The sequence below is a fragment of the Hemiscyllium ocellatum genome, chromosome 6, assembly GCF_020745735.1.
Source record: "Hemiscyllium ocellatum isolate sHemOce1 chromosome 6, sHemOce1.pat.X.cur, whole genome shotgun sequence".
Classification (NCBI taxonomy): domain Eukaryota; kingdom Metazoa; phylum Chordata; class Chondrichthyes; order Orectolobiformes; family Hemiscylliidae; genus Hemiscyllium; species Hemiscyllium ocellatum.
Genome location: NC_083406.1, coordinates 19,172,784 through 19,193,717, shown reverse-complemented (window position 1 = coordinate 19,193,717; position 20,934 = coordinate 19,172,784). Strand labels below are relative to the sequence as shown.

General features: G+C 40.5%; 1 protein-coding gene across 1 annotated transcript in view; it reads left to right on the top strand.

The window, feature by feature from the left end:
- Window positions 1-20,934, top strand: part of ubac2 (UBA domain containing 2) — a 266,984-nt gene that overhangs the window by 158,836 nt on the left and 87,214 nt on the right. Inside the window, exon 6 of the mRNA XM_060825853.1 lies at window positions 10,767-10,814. Within this exon, the coding sequence (XP_060681836.1) occupies window positions 10,767-10,814 (48 nt within the window). The remainder of the gene's footprint in view (window positions 1-10,766; window positions 10,815-20,934) is intronic.

The following is a 20,934-nucleotide window of genomic DNA, read 5'->3' as shown; positions in this document are numbered from 1 at the left end:
ATGTTCCTCAATATGTCACTTTAGTTAAAGTGCTGAGCTATTAAGATTATGGCTAAGTATCAGAATGATGTTAATAAGGGTGCTGATACAAAGTGATCGTCTTTCAATTCCTCATTTTTCTTGCCACAATGTTCTTTCACTCCTTTAGTTTTTGTACAACCCTCAGAATTCTTTATATTGCAACTTATTGATGTATTGTCACCATTATGTAACCTGCGAAAAATGCTTTCACACATTTAAAGACCATAATATAAAGGGGAAGATTTAGACCATTCAATTCATTAAGTCTGTTCTACATTCAATCATGGTTGATATGTTTCTCAAACTCATTCTCTTACCGTCTCCCTGTAGCCCTTGATCCTCCTACTAATAAAGAACGTATTTATCTCAGTCATAAATACAGTTAATGACTTAGCCTCCACACCCTTCTGTGCCAGTGGGTTTTACAGATTCACCACCCTCTGACTGAACAAATTCTGCCTCACATCAGTTCTAAAGGGTCATTCCTTCACCCTGAGGCTATGCTCTTGGGTCTTTGTCTTTCCAACTAGTGGAAATATTTTCTCCATATCCAAATCATAGAGAGCAGCATATGGCCGTCTGAGACCATAATGACTTTCAATCACCAGTATCCTGTTTGACTAATTTGGTAGAGTTCTTCAAAGCTGTAACAAGCAAAGTGGATAATGAGGATGTTGCAGGTGTAATTTATCTGGACTTCTGGAAGACATTTGATAAGATACCACTTTTGTTAATTCACAAGGTTGGATCAAGGGCGACAGGGAGAAGGTAAGAGAATGGGTTTGAGAAACTTATTAGCCTGGATAGATGACTGGCTGATGGACAGAAGACAGAAAGTCGGGATAAATGTTTTTTTCTAGATGCCAGGATGTAACTAATGGTGCCACAGGGTCCAATCCTTGGACGCCAGTTATTTACAATCTACATTAATGGCCTGGATACAGGGACAGAGAAGGCTCTACAGCCAAATTTGCAGACAACACAAAAATAGGCGGGACTGTAAATTGCAATGAGGAAATAAAAACCTTACAAATGGATATAGATACGCCGAGCATGATACCCTAGGACCCGATACCCAGCATGAGCAAAACCAATGTAGTGTACAAAATCCTATGCAAAGGTTGCACAAAACACTACATAGGACAAACAGGAAGACAGCTAATGACCGCATCCATGAACACCAACTAGCCACGAAATGACACGACCAGCTATCCTTAGTAGCCACACACTCAGATGACAAGCAACATGAGTTCGACTGGGACAACACTACTATTATAGGACAAGCCAAACAGAGAACAGCCAGGGAATTCCTAGAGGCGTGGCATTCATCCACAGATTCAATCAATAAGCACATTGACCTGGACCCAATATACTGGCCACTGCAGCGGACAGCTGGACTGACAACCGGAAGTGGCAGATACAAATCACTACAAATGCCAGAGGAAACATCACAGAAGTGCTTCACAGGAGGCTCCCAAGCACTGAGGATGTCCCCTAGACAGGGGATGAAATGTCTGCAACACAAATTCCCAGCTCGGCGAACAGAACCACAACAACAAGCGCCCGAGCTACAAATCTTCTCACAAACTTTGGATATAGATACGTTTGGAGACAAAATATGGCAGTCGGAGTTTAACATGGATAAGTGCAAGGTCATTCATTCGGGTCAAAAGAAATGGGAAGACGACCTATTATCTTAATAGGGAGAGACTTCGGGGTGCTTGTGCACAAAGAGTACTCATTCATGAGTCGCACAAAACTAACATGAGTACAACAGATAATAAAGAAAGCGAATGGGATGTTGGCTTTTATAACTAAAGGAATAGAATGTAAGACAAAGTATTGTTGCAACTATGTAAGGTATTGGTGAGACTGCACCTGGAGTATTGTACACTGGTTTGGTCCCCTTATTTGAGGAAAGATGTAGTTGCATTGGAGACAATTCAGAGGAAGTTCATGAGATTGATCCCAGAGATGAGGGGTTTATCGTATGAAGAGAGATTGAACAGTTTAGGCCTTTACTCTCTGGAATTTAGAAGAATGTGGGGGGAGATCAAATTGAGGTATTCAAGATGATAAAAGGTTTGGATTAAATAGACGTAGAGTGGATGCTTCCTATTGTGGGGCAATCTAGGATGAGAGGTCATAGTTTTAGGATAAGGTATAGCAAATTTAAAGCATAGTTGAGGATAAACTACTTCTCCCAAAGTGTGGTGAATCTGTGGAATTCGTTTCCCCAGTGTACGGTAGATGCTGGAATAGTGAGTAAATTTAAGGAGGAGTTAGTCAGATTTTTAATTGGTAATGGGTTGAAGGGATATGGAGGGAAGGCAGAAAAATGGGGGTGAGGAGAATATCAGCCATGATCGAATGGTGGAGCAGACATGATAGGCCGAATGGCCTAATTCTGCTCCTATATTTTATGAACTCTATCCAGGCCTCTCAGTATTCTGTAAGTTTCAATCACATCCTCCTCTTAACCTTCTAAACTCCATTGAGAACAGACTCAGAGTCCTTAACCACTTCTCATATGACAACCCGTTCATCCCCAAGATCGTTCTTGTAAACCTCCTCTCGACTCCCTTCAACACCGGCATGTCTTCCCTTCGATATGGGGCCCAAAACTACTCTCAATATTCCAAATGCATTCTGACCAGAGCTTTATACAGCTACAGCAGTGCAACTGTGCTCTTGTAATCTCGCCTTGTTGAAATGAATGCTGACATTGCATTTGCCTTCCTAATGGCCAACTGAACTTGCATGTTAACCTTCAGAGAACCCTGAACAAGTACTCCCAAATCCCTTTATACTTCAGATTTCTGAAGCCTTTTTCCATTTAGAAAATAATGTACACCTTTATTTTTCCTACCACAGTGCATAACCTTATACTTTGCCACATTGTATTCCTACCGCCACTTCTTTGCCCACTTGCCTGCCATGTCTAGGTACTTCTGCAGCCTCCCACTCCCTCAGCACTAACTGTCCCTTCACTTATTTTTGTGTCATCTGCAAGAGGCAAAGTAAATCGGAAAAATGGAAAGGCCGGAAGAGCACAGCAAGCTGGCAGTTTCTGTGAGGGAATGGATAAGTTTACATTGAAACCTCTTTTTAGAACTGAGAAGTAAGACATGTTGATAATATCAGAGAAAGTGAAGAGATACACTGATTAAAAACTCTAGCGAGGTTTCATGAGTGGAATATTTCATCATTAGAAATATTGAAGAATCAGGTTAGTTAGTTAGATGGAAAGACTGATGAAATGTTAGAAATGTGATTTGGTAAACACCCATCCTGTTTCTAAATCACCCATGATCACAGATGTCTCTGTGGTATTGCCTCAAATATGTTCAGCATTCTTGTACAAACTGTGAACGTATAGGAAGCCACTGGCATGCCTCGGATAAACATCAAATGCCAAGTTAGCAACTTGATAACTGATGATCAAGAATCAAGATAGCCACAGAGCAAGAAATTCTATCCTGATTCCATCCTTCTCATGACTATAGAATCACACAGTACAGAAGAGGACCTTCCGCCCATCAAATCTGTCCTGCCAAAAATATACACCTACCTACACCATCTCCACTTTCCTGCAGTAGACCTTAGCCTTGTATGTTATTACACTTAAAATGCTCATCCAAGTACTTTTTTAAGTACTCATGCTGTGCTACATTCCTAGAATACAATTATTTAACACTGGTCTGATCCCAAGAGCCAAAGCCATACAGTTGTATCAGCACAGAAAGAGACCATTTGACCACAGCAAGCGGGTAACTAGAGAGTAGGGCCTCTTAAAGGTCAAGGAGATCATCTTTGTGTTGGCTCCTAGAAGGTGGGAAAGATACTAAAATGAATATTTCACGTCAGTTTTTACTGCGGAGAAAGAAATTGAGTCTTGAGAATATAGAGGAATAAACTTGGATGTTTTAAAAACAGTTCAGATTACAGATGAGGATGTTTGGTAGATCATAGAGAATATAAAAGTGGACAAATCTCTGGGATCTGATCTATGTATCCCAGCACATTGTGGGAAGCAAGGGAGGAAATTGTGAGACCCCTTGCAGAAATATTTGTGTCATCTATTACCATGTATGAGGTGCTTGATGGCTGGAGTTTGGCGAATGTGCCTTTGTTTAAGAAAGGTTGGAAGGAGAAACCGGAGAGCTATAGATTTATAAGTCTGGCTTCAGTTATGGGTAAATTGTTGGAGGTGATTACAAAAGATGGGATTTGTGGACATTTAGGGAGACCAAAATTGAATAGGGATAGTCACCACAGTTTTGTGTGAGGAAAATCATGTTTGACAAACTGAATTGAGTTTTTTCAGGAAGTTACCAATAAGATTGGTGATTACATAGCAGCAGACATTGTTTATTTGGCTTTTAGTAAAGCCTTAAACAAGGTTCCACGTGGTAGACTAATTAGACTATAAGACACAGGAGCAGAAATTAGGCATCTGCTCTGCCATTCAAACATGGCTGATAAGTTTTTCAAACCCATTTGCCTGCTTTCTATCCATAATCATTGATCAACTTGACAATCAAGTATCTATCTCTGTTTTAAATATGCTCAATGACCTGGCCTCCACAGCTTTCTGTGGGAATGAATTCCATAGATTTACCATTTTCTGGTTGAAGAGGTTTCTCTTTATCTCCATTTTAAACGGTCTTCCCTTTCCTCTAAGGCTGCGCCCTTGGGTCGTAGTCTCTCCTTCCAATGGAAACATCTTCCCAATGTCCTCTCTGTCCAGGCCATTCGATATTTTGTAAGTTTCAATTAGATCACCTCTCATCCTTCCACACTCCATCAAGTATGGACCTCAAGAGTCATCAAGCATTCCTCATATGTTAAGCTTCTCATTCCTCGGACCATTCTTGTGAACCTCCTCTGAACATGCTCCGGGCCAGTACATCCTTCCTAAGGTATGGAGCCCAAAATTGCTCACAATACTCTAAATGTGGTCTGACCAGAGCAAGTTTACCTTGAGAGAATCCTGAACTGGAACTCCCAAGTCCATTTGCACTTCAGATTTCTGAATTTTCTCCCCATATATAAAATCATCCTTGCCTCTATTCTTCCTACAAAAGTGCATGACCTCACACTTTCACACATTGTACTCCACTTGCCACTTCTTTGCCCACTCTGCTTACCTGTCTGAATCTTTCTGCAGTCTCTCCTCAATACTGCCTCTTGCTCTACCTATCTTTGTATCATCTGCAAACATAGTCAGAATGGCCTCAGTTCCTTCATCTAGAACATTAGTGTACAAAGTACATTAGTAAGGTTAGGAATATGGGATTCAGGATGAGCTTACCAATTGGTGCATTATTGACTTAACAACAGGAGTCAGAGAGTGATGGTGGAGGGTTGTTCTTTGGAGTGGAGACCTGTCACCAATATGTCCCACAGAGATTGGTTCTGCGTCCTCTTATTTATGTAAATAATTTTGATGAGAATATAGAAGGCATGTTCAGTAAGTTTGGGACCACACCAAAATTGGTGGCATAGTAGGCAGTAAAGAAGGTTTTCTATGATTACAAAAGGATCTAGATCAAATAGGTCAACAGGCTGAAAAATGGCAGATGGAGTTCAATCTGAATGTATGCGAGGCATTGCATTTTGGTTTAACAAATAAGGTTAGGCATATACAATTAATGGTCGGACCTAGGGTAGTGTTGTAGAATAGAGAGACCTAGGGTGCAGGCACATAATTCTTTAAGGTTTGCATTATATGTAGACAGGGTAATTAAAAAAGCTTTTGGCAAGCTTGCCTTCATTGCTCAGTCCTTTGAGTATAGAAGTTGTAAGGTCATGTTGAGGTTTTACACGATATTGGTGAGGCCTCTTTTGGAATACTGTGTCCAGTTCTGGTTACCCTGTTATAGGAAGGTTTAGTACGAAGCCAAATAGGGTTCAGTGGTGCTTTACTTGGATATTGCTGGGTATGGAAAGTTTGAGCTATAGAGAAAGACTGGAGAGGCTGAGACTTTTTTCACTGGAGTGTAGGAGGTTAAGAGATGACCTGATAGAAGTTTATAAAGGAAAGGTTTGGAGGATATGGGCCAGGAGCAGGCAAGTGGGACTAGTTTAGTTTGGGATTATGTTTGACATGGACTAGTTGGACCAAAGGATCTGTTTCCATTTATGGCTCTGTGACTTTATCATCTATTGATCCTATACTGGTTTACGAGAACAATCCTGTTAGTCCCATTCCTCCAGCCTATCCTGTCATTTGTCAGATTTATTTTCCTTGAATGCCCATTTAGTTTCAGTCTGAAATTAATAATTATCGCCATTTCTACCATTGTCATTGAAGCAGGGGCTTCCAAATCATTACCACATGTTGAAAAACAAAAGTTCCTCCTCACATTCTCCTCTCATCTTTTTATCAAACCTTCAATCAATGTCTTGTGTTCCTTGTTGCAATTACTAATGGAAAATATTTCTTGTCTACCTGAGCTAAACTTGTCATAATCTTGTACATTTCTATTTAATCTAACCTCAACTTGCTTTGTTTCATGGAAAGCCGCAGTAGTTCCTTCCATAACGTATAGCAGTTAAAATCCCTTATCTTTGGAACCGTTCCAGTAACACTCTTGTGGAGCCTTTCAAGGACTGCCACATTTTTGCTGAAGTGCAGTGACCAGAACCGATTGTGTTTCTCTATTTGTGACCTCACCAGAGCTTGATCAATATTCAGTTACTTGCCTGATTTTCTACTCAGTATTTCTATTGATAAACTCCAAGATCCAATTAAGTTTGGTAATCCTTCTTTCAGGAGAAAGTGAGGTCTGCAGATGCTGGAGATCAGAGCTGAAAATGTGTTGCTGGAAAAGCGCAGCAGGTCAGGCAACATCCAAGGAGCAGGAGAATCAACGTTTTGGGCATGAGCCCTTCTACAAGAATGATTCCTGAAGAAGGATTCCTGAAGAAGGGCTCATGCCGGATACGTCGATTCTCCTGCTCCTTGGATGCTGCCTGACCTGCTGCGCTTTTCCAGCAACACATTTTCAGCTCTAATCCTTTCAGCATGTCCTACCACTTTCAACAATCAATGCAATTTTACTCTGGTCCCTCAGTCCCTGTCCAGTCTTTAGAACATGTAATTGAATCTATTTGCCTCTCCCTATCCTTTCTGCCAAAATGCATCAATTCATACTTCTCTGATTAAAATCCACCTTCTACTTACATTTAAACAAAATACTACGAATGCTGGAAATCTGACATAAAATGCTAGAGAAATTCAACAGGTCTGGTAGCGTCTATGGAGAGAGAAACAGAGTTAATGTGTTAAGTAAATTATTATCCTTCTAAGTAATATTATAGGTTTACTTTTCATTGAAAGAGGACAAATGGAGAAAGAACAATAGGTGAGATGTGGTATAAAAGATGGCGAGGAGATTGAAAGATAAAGATATCATGGAGCAAAAGTCAAAGAGAATGGTAATGGTCATAGTTTAAAAAAGAAACAGAATTCGTTTCTGTTGAGCCAAAGGCTCTGTCTGAAAATAAAAGCAAGAGAAACAAGATTAAAACTGGCAAATGACCAAAAGAAATGGGGCAGCATTCATGTGTAAGATTGTTGAACTCAGTGTTGAGTCCAGAAGGCTGTAAAAGGTTTGCAATAATTAGAAGGTACTCCATCAAGACAGCATCACTACATTCTCTTCATCAGCCCTTTCTGTTACTTCATCAAAAAATTCAATTAGATTATCTCAGTCTTTTGAGGGATGACAGTGGCATAGTGATAATATCACTGAATTAGTAATCCAGAGGCCTAGGTTATTGCTTTGAGGACATAGGTTCAAATCCCACCATGGCAATAGATGTAATTTATATCTAGAATTGAAAAGTGAATGAACAAGCTGACCTCAATAATGGTTACAATGAAACCATCATCAATAGTAGTAAACAGTTGTCTAGTTCACTCACGTCCTTTTAGGAAAAGAAATCTGCTATCCTAACCTGGTCTGTATTATCCACAGGAGATTATGACAATCCTTTTATTTAGCTCCCTTCCCACTTTAGTATCTGGGATGCAAACTATCCAGATTAAGTTGCTTATCTTCTCTAGCATAACTCACACTTCCAATATATCCTGCTCATCAATCTTCAGTTTATTGATTATCTCTACCAACTCCACTTCTATGAATATTTTGTTGGGATCATCTTCCTCAGTCAGCACCAAAGTTCCTGCAAAGTACTTTATTAAGCGTTCTAGCTTTGCCTTGCTTCTCTCAGCATAAGTTCCCTGTTTTGTTCTTAAAGGCACCCAGAACATGCTTATTGCCTGCTTATCATATACACAGCAACAAAAGGTTTTTGTGTTCCTTTTTACTTCAGGTGCCATTCTGTATTCAAGTGCTCTCTTCCTCAGTCTTATCCTTCTCTCAAAGCATTGTATTTGGTTAGTTCTTGCCTGAAAGATTCAGCAAACCAACATTGTACTTCTTTTTTCCTTTGCTTCACTGTGCTCTTAATCACCCCTGCCATGCAAGGAGTCCTGGCATTTCCTCACCTATCCCTTCTGATGGTATGTACCTAGCCTTGATCTGAAAATCTCCTCCTTCAAGGTTACCCTTTGTTTTGTTATAGTTTGACCCGTAAGCGATTGGCTAGATCCATTGTCATTTGACTGAAGTTGCCTTTCTTGTAGTTTTGCAGCTCTACTTAAGACTTTTCTTTGCCTTTCTCCATCACCAATAGTGAATTGGTCGTTACTCACAATGACTCATTTCACTTAGCCTCCCTATATTAGTTAGGTCACTTTTGGAATATCGTGTGCAATTCTCTGATGGTATCGGAAAGATGTTGTGAAACTTGAAAAGGTTCAGAAAAAGGATGTCGCCTGGGTTAGAGGATTTGAGCTGGAGGGAGAGGTTGAATAGGCTGCGACTGTTTTCCCTGGAGCGTCAGAGGCTGAGGGGTGACCTTATAGAGGTTTATAAAATCATGAGGAGCATAGACAGGATAAACAGACAAAGTGTCTTCCCTGGGGTGAGGGAGTCCAGAACTAGAGGGCATAGCTTTAGGGTGAGAGGTGAAAGTTATAAAAGAGCCCTAAGGTGTAACTTTTCATACAGAGGTGGTACGTGTATGGAATGAGCTGCCAGGGGAATTGGTGGAGGTTAGTACAATTGCAACATTTAGAAGGCATATGGATGGGTATATGAATAGAAAGGGTTTGGAGAGATATGGGCCAAGTGCTGGCAGGTGGGACTAGATTGAGTTGGGATATCTGGTTGGCATGGACAGGTTGGACTGAAGGGTCTGTTTCCATGCTGTACATCTCTATGATTCTGTGACTCTAAATCATGATTTGGAGGAGCTGGTATTGGATTGGCATGGACAAAGTTAGAAATCTCACAGCACAAGGTTATAGTCTATCAGGTTTGTTTAGAAGCACTAGTTTTGAAGAGGCAGCACCTCGAAAATAAACCTGTTGGGCTATAACCTGGTGTTGTGTGATTTTTAACTTTGTCCTATAGGAAGGATGTTGTGAAACATGAAAAGGCTCAGAAAAGATTTACAAGGATGTTGCCAGCATTGGAGGTTTTTGACCTATAGGGAGGGGCTGAACAGATGGGCCTGTTTTCCCTGGACCATCAGGGGTGACCTTACAGAAGTTTATAAAATAAGGGGCCTGGATAGGGTGAATGGACAAGGTCTTTTCCCTGGGGTGGGAGAGTCCAGGACTGCAAGGGATAGGTTTAGGGTAAGGCGGGGGGATAAATTTATAAGGCACCTAGCGGGCAACTAGGGTGGTGCACGTGTAGAATGAGCTGTCAGAGGAAGTGGTGGAGGCTGATATAATTACAACAGTTAAAAGACATCTGACTGGTAACATGAATAGAAAGGATTTAGAGGGATATGGACCAAGTGATGGCAAATGGGACTAGATTAATTTAGGATATTAGATTAGACTTACAGTGTGGAAACAGGCCCTTCGGCCCAACAAGTCCACACCGACCTGCTGAAGCGAAACCCACCCATACCCCTACATTTACCCCTTACCTAACACTACGGGCAATTTAGCATGGCCAATTCACCTGACCCGCACATCTTTGGACTGTGGGAGGAAACCGGAGCACCCGGAGGAAACCCACGCAGACACGGGGAGAACGTGCAAACTCCACACAGTCAGTCACCTGAGTCGGGAATTGAACCCGGGTCTCAGGTGCTGTGAGGCAGCAGTGCTAACCACTGTGCCACCGTGCCGCCCACAATGCCACTGTGCCGCCCACACGGTGCGGCACACACATTCTTGTTGGTTTGGACGAGTCGGATCGAAGGGTCTGTTTCCATGCTGTGCATTTTTATGACCTCATTGTTAGCAGAAGATCCAGTAACACCACCTTCCTAGTTTCGCTGCAGACATACTGGTCAAGGAGCTTCTTCTGAACACATCTGAAAAATTCCCTATACATTTTTCCCTTTTGCTTTAATGCAGTCACTGTCTATATTAGGGTAACTAAAGTCCCCCAACGTCATTACTCTAGAGATTTTCCAAATCTCAATAATTTTGTTTTATGTTGCCAGCTTTTTTTAAATCAAGAAATTAATGAAAAATAGACAATGATTGTTTCTTATTGACATGCATGTTTTATTATTTATATCTAGTTGATTTTAGTTCAGATCAGTCCTATTTTATTGAAGAGCAGTGCAGGGGCTGAATGACTTGCTCCTGCACTTGATTTGTATGTTTGTATCTGCAGTTACCCATTTGTGTTTTGTTTTGTTTGTAGCTTTTGACATCTAGTACTACTACATGGATTTTGGCCTTTAGTGGATTAGTAAGTACCCTTCTACTTAATATTTTTTGTTTGAAAATAACTCTTTTGCTGTGGTTTAAATTTTACGTCAATCCATTTGAAGGTTGTCAAAATTGATTTGGAGTTTTGATTGATGTACTGTGGTTGCAAGTTCACTCAATTACATAGAATGCAGAAAGGTGATTCGGCCAAACAGATCTATGTCAGTGTTTACAATTGATCCATGCCTGCTCTCACCATATTTCACTGGATTATCAGCTTAACATTCTTCCTCATACTTACCTAGATTCCCCTTAAATTTAATTGCCTCAACCACTCCATATGATAGTAAGTTCCACGTTATTGCTAGAATAAAGCAAAGAACGTAGATGCTGCAAATCTGAAACGAAAACACAAATTGCTATCGAAACTCAGCAGCTCTGACAGTATCAATGAAGAAAAAGCAGAATTAACATTTCGGGTTCTGAAGAAGGGCCACTGGACTCAAAACCTTTTAATTCTGCTTTCTTTCTACAAATACTGCCAGACCTACTGAGGTTCTCCAGCAATGTCTGTCTTTGTTCCACATTATTACTACTCCTTAGGTAAAGTAATTCCTTTTGGATTCCAGCACTGTTTTGGAAAAGTCAGCATTTTCAATATGTGTATGTTCAGCATAATGTTCAGGAAGTGTATGAACATTATGCTGTTATCAGCAACCATTTGCAAACAAGTGTGATTGACCACCTAGGAAATTCCTTGTGTGATTGATGAGCTTGATCCTAGAGCTGCATCTGCGACCACACACTTGGCAGCTGTTTCCAGAAAATAGAAATGATCCTTTGCATTGAGATTACTGGCTTTTCTTTCTCTAGTTCCTTTTTTATACTTCCTCTTGCTGGCTGGTCTTCTCAAAAAATTTGGCGCTTCATACTAGAATTTCTTCCAAGTCAGTTTCTTCTGAATAGGATATCGCATGCATTGACATTTATGTTGCATTTCTTGAGGGAAGCCTTCAGAGAGTCTTTGAAATGCTTCGTTTGACCTCCTCTTACTCGAGTACCTTCCTTGAGTTGAACAAAGATGATTTGCTTTGACAATCGGAACTCAGACATCCTAAGCATGTGGCCAACCCAACAGAGTTGGTTTCGGATGACCATTGCCTCAATGCTCATTCTGTTTGCAGCTTCAAGGATGCTGATGTTTGTACACCTGTCCTCCCACCCTGTACAGATGATCCATTTCAAACAGCAATAATGGTACTTCTTAAGGATCCTGAGGTAGTGTCCATATGTGGTCCAGAGTCATATAAAAGAGTTGGAAGGATGACTGCTTTATGCACAAGGATTTTAGTCTCAGCGTCATCAAAGATTCTGAACCTTAGTTTTCCACAGGCAGTGCTTACAATTTGGATGAAATGTTGAACCTTCACATCCATGTCAACCTTGGATAAAAGATAATTCCCAAGTAAGAGAAATGTTTCATGTTTGGGAAGGCATCTCTATTGAGCTTAATGAAGAGATAACCACAGCTTAACCTGAGGCAGATTGTTGAAGGATTTGAAACTCTTGAAGTTGAGGCTGAGTCCAATTCTTCAATATGACTCCACAAAGGAATTTAGCAGAAATGTTAAATCCTCTTCTGAGAAAGCGGAGGTGGTGATGTTATCTGCAGACTGAAGTGCCATAAGCGAGTTTGTTGTTATTTTCTTCTTAGATTTCAATCAGTTGAGGTTGAACAGTTTTCTGTCCATCTTTTAGACAATGTCCACATCACTGGCAAACTTGTTCTTGACAAGATGAAGAATCGTGGTGATGAACGTAGAAAAAAGGATGTGGTAGATGACTCATCCCTATTTGACCCCCTTCTTGATCTGAAAGGATTCTGTCATATTACCATCGACAGGACTATTACCATATGTTGTCGAGATGGAAGTGGAGGATGTTGATGAATTTCACTGGATAGTTGCCCTTTCGCAGCATCTTCCATAGCACTTCCTCACTGACTGAGTCAAAGACCTTTATCAGATTGATGAAGTCCATTGTTGGTGCTGTTCCTGGCATTTCTCTTGCTGAGCAGTGTAAATCATCTATAGTTCTGCAGTTTGGACAGAAGCCACATTGGTTTTTAGCAAGGATTTCCACCAGGATTAGGAGAAGGTGCCTAACGAGGATTTGGGTGATGATCTTTCTGATGATGAAGAGTAGGGGGATTCCTTAACAGTTTTCCAGTCCACTTTGCCTCCTTTCTTGATGGTGGCATCCTTGAGATTGCCAGGGATTTTATCTTGGTCCCAGATTTTCAGGAACAGTTAATGGAAATGACAGATAAGCTCTTCTTCCAAGTTTGAAAATCTCCACTGGAATGCCATCTCTTCCTACTTTTCTATTCTTAATGTGTCTAATGGTGGCTTCAACTTCTGCTACACTGAGTGAGAGTCCAAGAACATCTTTGGGGAGTTTGGGGTTTTGTCAAACATGTCCTTGTCGCCAATTGTATTGGAGATTGGGAGTTCTTTGAAGTATTTTATCCATCAGCGGCTGACATATTCTCTGTCCCTCAGACATGCTCTATCCTTGCTCTGCTTCAGTTTGAGGCTAAGGGTGTTGGGTCTGTATATTGCCTTGGTGACATTGAAGAATCCCCAGATGTTGTGCTTGTCAGCAAGGAGTTGCAGCTCCTTCACTTTCTCAGACCATCATAGAATATACAGTGTAGTTATTCATCCGATCTGATGTGTGCTACTGTTTATACTCCTTATTGTCTGAGCTACGATCTCCCTTTTTAAAATAAAACCTTAAGTTATCTCGAGAATGTGACTTGAAAGAAGGTCTGGTATTTACACATTAATAAACCAAAACTTGCAACCCCTTCGAAAAGATGAAAGACTTAACAACAATCTAGGTTTGTTCAACATATTGCATCAGTTGCATGACCCTGTGATGTTGTGCTACAAATTCTGTCTCTTATGATCCTGCTCCATAGCTACGTGATGAAGGTGCAGCGCTTCTAAAGCTAGTATTTCCAAATAAACCTGTTGGACTACAACCTGGTGTTGTGTGATTTTTAACTTTGAGTAAAAAGTGAAGTCTGCAGATGCTGGAGATCAGAGCTGAAAATGTGTTGCTGGTTAAAGCACAGCAGGTCAGGCAGCAGCTGAAAATGTGTTGCTGGTTAAAGGCTGAAAATGTGTTGCTGGTTAAAGGCTGAAAATGTGTTGCTGGTTAAAGGATTTTTAACTTCGTCCACCACAGTCCAACACCGGCACCTCCATGACATTACACTCCTTATGATCCCTCCTGAATTTTGTTAGTGACAGCCTGACATTTATGTTCTTTCATTATGGACTCCTCTACCAATTTGAATGCTGTGTTGTTAAATGTATCTTTGTGTTTGTAAACCTCTCGATTTATCTTTTCTATTAGTTCAAAGCATGATAACTCCAAGCTGTTGTTCTGCAATATTTTTAACAATAGAACTAGTTTCTTTGAAATATATTAAGGTGATGGGTTTAAATAATATAAATAAAAGGACAAACTATCATGTTGTAGATGTGTGTCCAATCTTGTGAAATTGTTTTATTTGCAAAAACAAATTTCTGGTCTATTTTGTCTGATTTAATATTACAAGAAAATTGCAGTTACTGCATCACTGCTTTTACTTCCCAATTGAACAATGCTCATTGATAATCATAATAACATTAGATGCTGAACTGAATGTGTTTTAATACTCATGTCCACTGTACGTTCTAATGAGTAGATTCATTAGTCATTCACGATAACCACCTTTCTCAGTGCCTCAATTTTCTGTTACAATGCTGAATTCATATGATCCTCTTTTCTAGTATCATAAGATTTAGGAACAGATGCAGGTCATTCAGCCTATCAAATCTGCTCTGCCCTTCATTACTGATCTGATAATCCTCAACTTCACTTTCTTGCTTTTTCTTCAAAATGCTTGCTTCCTTCCCTGATCAAACAGCTGTCTATCTCAGTGTTGAATATACTTAATAATCCAGCCCCTACAGTCCTCTGTGGCAAAAAATTCTACAAATTCACCACACTTTGAGAAAAGAAATCCCTCCTCATCTCTATTAAGTGTGCAGAGTCAAAAGTGTGGTGCTGGAAAAGCACATTTAGTTAGGCAGCGTCCAAGGAGCAGGAGAATCGTCGTTTTGAGCATCAGCTCTTCATTATTCTTCTTCCCCTCTATGAAGTGTGCAACCCCTTTTCCTGAGATTATGCTTTCTGGTCCTGGGGTCTCCTACAAGTGGAAACAACCTTTCTGCATCTACTCTGTCACGACCCCTGAAGAATCGTGAATGCATCAGTAAAGTCGCCTCTCATTCTAAACTCGACCCAAAATATTCAACCTCTCCCTGTAAGAGAAGGTGAGGACAGCAGATGCTGGAGGTCAGAGCTTAAAAATGTGTTGATGGAAAAGCACAGCAGGTCAGGCAGCATCGAAGGAACAGGAGAATCGACATATGCCCAAAATGTCGATTCCCCTGTTCCTTTGATACTGCCTGACCTGCTGCGCTTTTCTAGCAACACATTTTTTAGCTCTCCCTGTAAGACCTTCAGTATCCAGGATCAACCTCATGAAGCCTCTCCACCCAATGCTACTATATATATGGTGCAGTGTTAACAATCCAAAGTAGTACAGGGCTGCTGCAAGGGTATTAGGTGCTTAAGACAGCCTTCAATCTTGTCTCTTGCCCTCCCCCAGAAAATAATTGTTATATCTTAGTATGAATAAATATTCTGGATTGGTGATTATCGGTTTATTTTACACAAAAAGAATATTGTAAAATTGATTGTATATTCTCACTGTTTTACACTTTACCCAAGTACCCAAGAAGTACACCTTACACAATGCGGTACAATGTACATGATGTAATACCAAAGTGTCCTTGCAGCAGTTATTAGATGATTTTATACACTGTTCTCGTAATCAGTAATCTTTGTGATTTTGATACTGTTCGCTGGTTCCTCATTTTGGAATTGCCATGTTGTTGTACAAATTGTAAAATTGCACATTAACGGAATGAGGAAGATCATGTGAAATTTTGGAAAGGCTGCAATGTAAATAAGTGGATATCTATGCGCATATCTGTACATGTGGGTGTATATGAAATTGAGACATTTCATTCCCACTACTGGAAATCTGTGTGTGTATGTACATAATTTCAGGAAGGATTGATTCCTTTTTTCCATTTCCTCTCCCCCTCCATATTGTTGCTGTAGGCTATCATCTAGTTTGTCTAGCGATCGTGCTGACCTGAAATAGTACGTGTGAGATTTTGTAGACAGCAAATTAATGTCTAGCAGTAGAGACAAGCATAATAAACTTCATCCAGTATCAATGCATGCATTTGCTTGATATTTTCCTCTCATTGGGAATGCACTGAACTTTGAGCTCGCTATGTTTAGCAGGGAAGTCAAGGATTACAAGCAAAGGCAGAAAAGTGAGATTCAGAGCACAATCAAATTAACCGTGATCCTATCTAATAATGCAGCAGGCTCAGGACTAATGGCTTATTCCTGCTCCTATTGCATATAATTTTCATGTTTGCATTGTTATCTTCAGCATCTAGAGCGTTGCACGCCCAGAAATTTTATCATGGTTGAGCAACAACTGAAGCAACATTTCAAACACTGAGTCTTCATTTCAGCTTCCAGCAATTTGGGTGTGTCTTGAGCTCAAAATGCATTCCTGGCACTGGAGTTGCTATCTTTCTCCAGTCATCCAATATGACTGAAGTCTTCATCCTTTGATGCCATTCCAGTAAATCTCCTCTGCAACCTTTCTAAGGTCTTGACCTCCTTCCTAAAATGTGATGCCCAGAACTGACTTTGGTTTCCAGCCTAATCAATGTTAAGTTTGGAGTGAAATTCTTGTTAGTTACCATTGAAGAGCACAGTTCAAATTACAGTGTCTGTCATTTATTAAGATGAATTTCATATTGTCATGGCAAGCAGCGATGAGATTTCTGGTCTTTGAATCCTGCATTGATATCCAGCAGAATACCTATTCAGAAGGGCTTGGACATAGGCCTGTGTAGACTTACACACATGAAAAGGAAGAACTGCAGTGGGGAAAGAGTAGGAATGAGTGGCAATAATTGGCTCTTTCAGAGGACCAGCTCAGGCACTATAGGCTGAGTGGCCTTCCCATGCACAAGTGATAAGTGAATAATTTTCCCAAATTGTAATTGCTGCAACTTTGGACAATAGATGTTCCCCATAAGAATTACCAATTACAACTAATGTGTGTGATATTCAGAAACTGGAAGTGCAGACATGATGGATGTTGTTGCTGATTTGATTTCTTGTCATGTTGTTGTTTGATGAGACCAAGAAGTCTTGATTTAAATACTGATATTGTTCAGTAATCTTGAACTTGCGATGCTTGTTTCGGGTAGTTGCACATTGCTGTCAGGATGATTGTTGCCTTGGAGATAGGTATTTTCAGATTCAGTGGTGATTGCGGTCGAGTGTGGATGTGGACAGGAAGCATTCTGACTGGGAACAGAACATTGTCGTTAGTGATTGACAATATGTTTAATTAAAAAAAAATGAAATTCTGTTTTGTAGAGTCGGTTCTTCAGTAATGCCACAGCTGCTAGGTATTGGAAATTTATAATAATTACATAAAACTCCATGGAAAGTACAGAACAGAAAAAGACTATTTGGACCAACTGTTTATGCCATTGTTCATGCTCTACATGTTTCATCTCACTTACATCTCACCCTTTCAACATATTCCTCTATATATTCTCTACTTATCATGAGAATTGGAACATTAACTCTGCTTTCTGCCCACAAGTTCTGCCAAACCTGTTTCTATTTATGATTGCATCTGTCCATGGGATTAGCTCATTTTCGTTCACTTGCAACTGCCCTTTCAAAATCTCAATTGTTTGGCCTTCATGCATCCATTCACAGTGACGTATCTGCAGCCAATTATCTGCTCAACCACACTTTCCCCTCCATCTTTGATGTCCCAATACACATTAAATCCTTTACTTTTGCTAATTCTAGTCATTTCAGACCAGTTAAGCTCCCTTAAGTCCAAGACTTCCATGAAAATACCAAATAACATTTTTAACCATTCACCACCAGACCTGCGGGATTGTAAGAGCATAAGAACTAGGAACTGGAGTAGGCAATTCAGCCCCTCAAGCCTGCTGTGTCATTTAATACCTTTGTGGTTGATTTCACCTTTCCTGCTGGCTCTCCATTATCCTTCAATTCATAACTACTTAAAAATGCATCTATCTCCTCCCTAAATTCACTAAGTGTCCCAGCATCTACCGCACTATAGGATAGTGAATTCCACAAATTCATGACTGTTTGAGAGAAAAAGTAATTTCTTCTCACCTCTGTTCTAAATCTGTTCCCCCTTATCATAAAACTATGGCCCCTTGTTCTAGGTAAACATGAATTGATTCTTGATGTTTAGATTAGAGTGGTGCTGGAAAAGCACAGCAGGTCAGGAGCAGGAAAATTGATGTTTCAGGCAAAAGCCCTTTGTCAGGAATAGAGGCAGGGAACCTCCAGGGTGGAGAGATAAATTGGGAGGGACATGTTGAGGAGAAGGTAGCAAAGAGTACAATAGATTAATAGGGTTGGGGATGGAGGTGATAGGTCAGAGGGGAGGGTGGGGGAAGGTAGCAAAGAGTACAGTAGTTGAATGGGGGTGGGGATAGAGGTGATAGGTCAAAGGGGAGTGTGGGGGAATGTAGCAAAGAGTGCAATAGGTGAATGGAGGTGGGGGATGGAGGTGATAGGTCAGAGGGGAGGGTGGAGTGGATAGGTGGAAAGGGCTTTGGCCTGAAACATCGATTTTACTGCTCATCGAATGCTGCCTGACCTGCTATGCTTTTCCAGCACCACTCTAACCTAAACTCTGGTTTCCAGTATCTGCAGTCAATAGACAACAGACAATAGGTGCAGGACTAGGCCATTCAGCCCTTCAAACCTGCACCGCCATTCAATATGATCATGGCTGATCATTCCTAATCAGTATCCTCTTCCTGCTTTATCTCCATAACCCTCATTTTTGCCTGTGAATTGAGTCCTGTTTATTGCCTGCCAAAAGTGCTTATTGTTCCAGAGTCTTCTTGGAATGCGAAGTTAAACCCTTAAAATATTTTGTCTTGTGTATTAGTTTGCACAAACTAATGTCTGCAGCTTTTCCCTATTTCTACTCCATGCTCAATTTCAAGTGTAGGGAGACTCAGGGAATTCTTTGTCTCGAAGATTGAACATCATAAAGTGCCTCCAAAATCACTAGGCAAAGCTTTCTTTAAAGTTCAGTCCTGTCCTAGCCCAGAACTTGCAACTTTCTCTGGTTCCCTCTTTTCTTCATGCTTTGTTCCTCGTTCATCTTGTCCATGAATTCTCCCTCCTGCTGTCTTGTCCTGATTCCACCTTGACTCCTGGACTACTCAACTTCTGTGTTCTACGATCTTATACTCCACAACCACGTGATGAAGCAGCAGTGCCCTGAAAGCTAGTGCTTTCAAATAAAGCTATTGGACTATAACCTGGTGTTGTGTGATTTTTACCAATCATAATGTATTTCAGTAACTTGTTTTTAAAATTGCAAACATCTTCTTATATAATTTCTTTCAGTTAAAGCATTATCTTTTCAGTCTAAAAACAAAACTAATCTTTGCATGACTCCACCTTCCAGTGAGATGAAGTGCCATTTCAAAAATTAATTTCATTATAAGATAGATAACAATACATGGACTGAAATACATTCACCCTCCTTCATCCTTACAGAAGAATTATACAATGGTCTGTCAATCTTTTCTTAAATTCTTAACTTGTTCTTTAATTTCTACTGCTGGGACAATGCACCTGCTACGGTCCTGGTTTCACATTATCTGTATGAGGCATGGAAACTCTGAAAAATGTATTGCAGCATGAAAGGAAACTTCCTAATTTTCCAATTCATTATTTGACTGTGTTTGACCTTTCTGCAACTTTCTCACAAAAATTTATTTCTCATAAATGGGAAATTCCATTATCAATGTGCAGCCAGTCATGTCCTCTAAATGTGGGTATGTTCGCTGAGCTGGGAAGTTGGTTTGCAAGCATTTCATCCCATCTTTAGGTGACATCCACCGTGCTGTGGAGCTTCCTGTGAAGTGCTGCTGTCCTGTGTCAGTTGGAATGTATTTGATTTCATTCCCAGTGCTTCTGGTTGCTGGTTCTGGTTGATCATTGCCGTGGTCGGTATATTGGATCTAGGTCTATGCTTTGTTGATGGAGCCCATGGATGGGTGGCATGCTTCTAGAAACTCTCTGGCTGTCTTCTGTTTGGCTTAACCTATTATTGCTGTGTTGTCCCAGTGGAATTTGTGGTCCTTGTCATCTGTGTGTATGTCTACTAGGGGCAGCTTGCCGTGGCGTTTAGTGGCTAGTTGATGTTCATGAAACATGGATTTCTAGTTGTCTGCCTGTTTGTCTGATATAGTGTTTTGTGCAATCCCTGTATGGAATCTTGTATACCACCTTTGTCTTGCACATGATGGGTGTTAGTTCTGTTGATCTGGTGAGTTGTTGTCTGAGCATGGCTGTTGGTTTGTGTGCTGCCAAGTGGTCAGAGAAGTCCAACAATTAGTACCGAGACTTTTTTTATACAAGGTAGAGTGGTTAGTAGTTGTGTCATGTCTGTGTCGCATTGGTTATCTGCTAGGCATCTACGGATGAAGTTGCAGGGATATTCGCTCTTGGCAAAGAGAAGTAGAGGTGTTTTTCTTCCTCTCTTCACAGATCAGGAGTGCTGCAGTGTGTTGTAGCTCTTTTGAACAGCGTCCGAATGCAGCTTCTCTTGTGTGTGTTTGGATGGTTGCTGTTATCATTCAGGATCTGATTCGTGTGTGTGGCTTTTCTGTACTTTTGTTGTGCATTCCCAGCTTGGCAAATATACCCACAACAACTGTGACCAGCAACCAAGCTACAAATCTTTACACAAACCTTGTACTCTAAATAAAAGTAATGTTAATGTGGAATAAAATACTTAATCTGTATCCAAATGTCTACTTGAAAGCCGAAGCGAGAGGTCATTGTTGTACACTAAATAGTAGCAGATTTAAAACAGAGATGAGAGGAATTGTTCTTTCAAAGGGTCATGAGTGCGTGGGGTT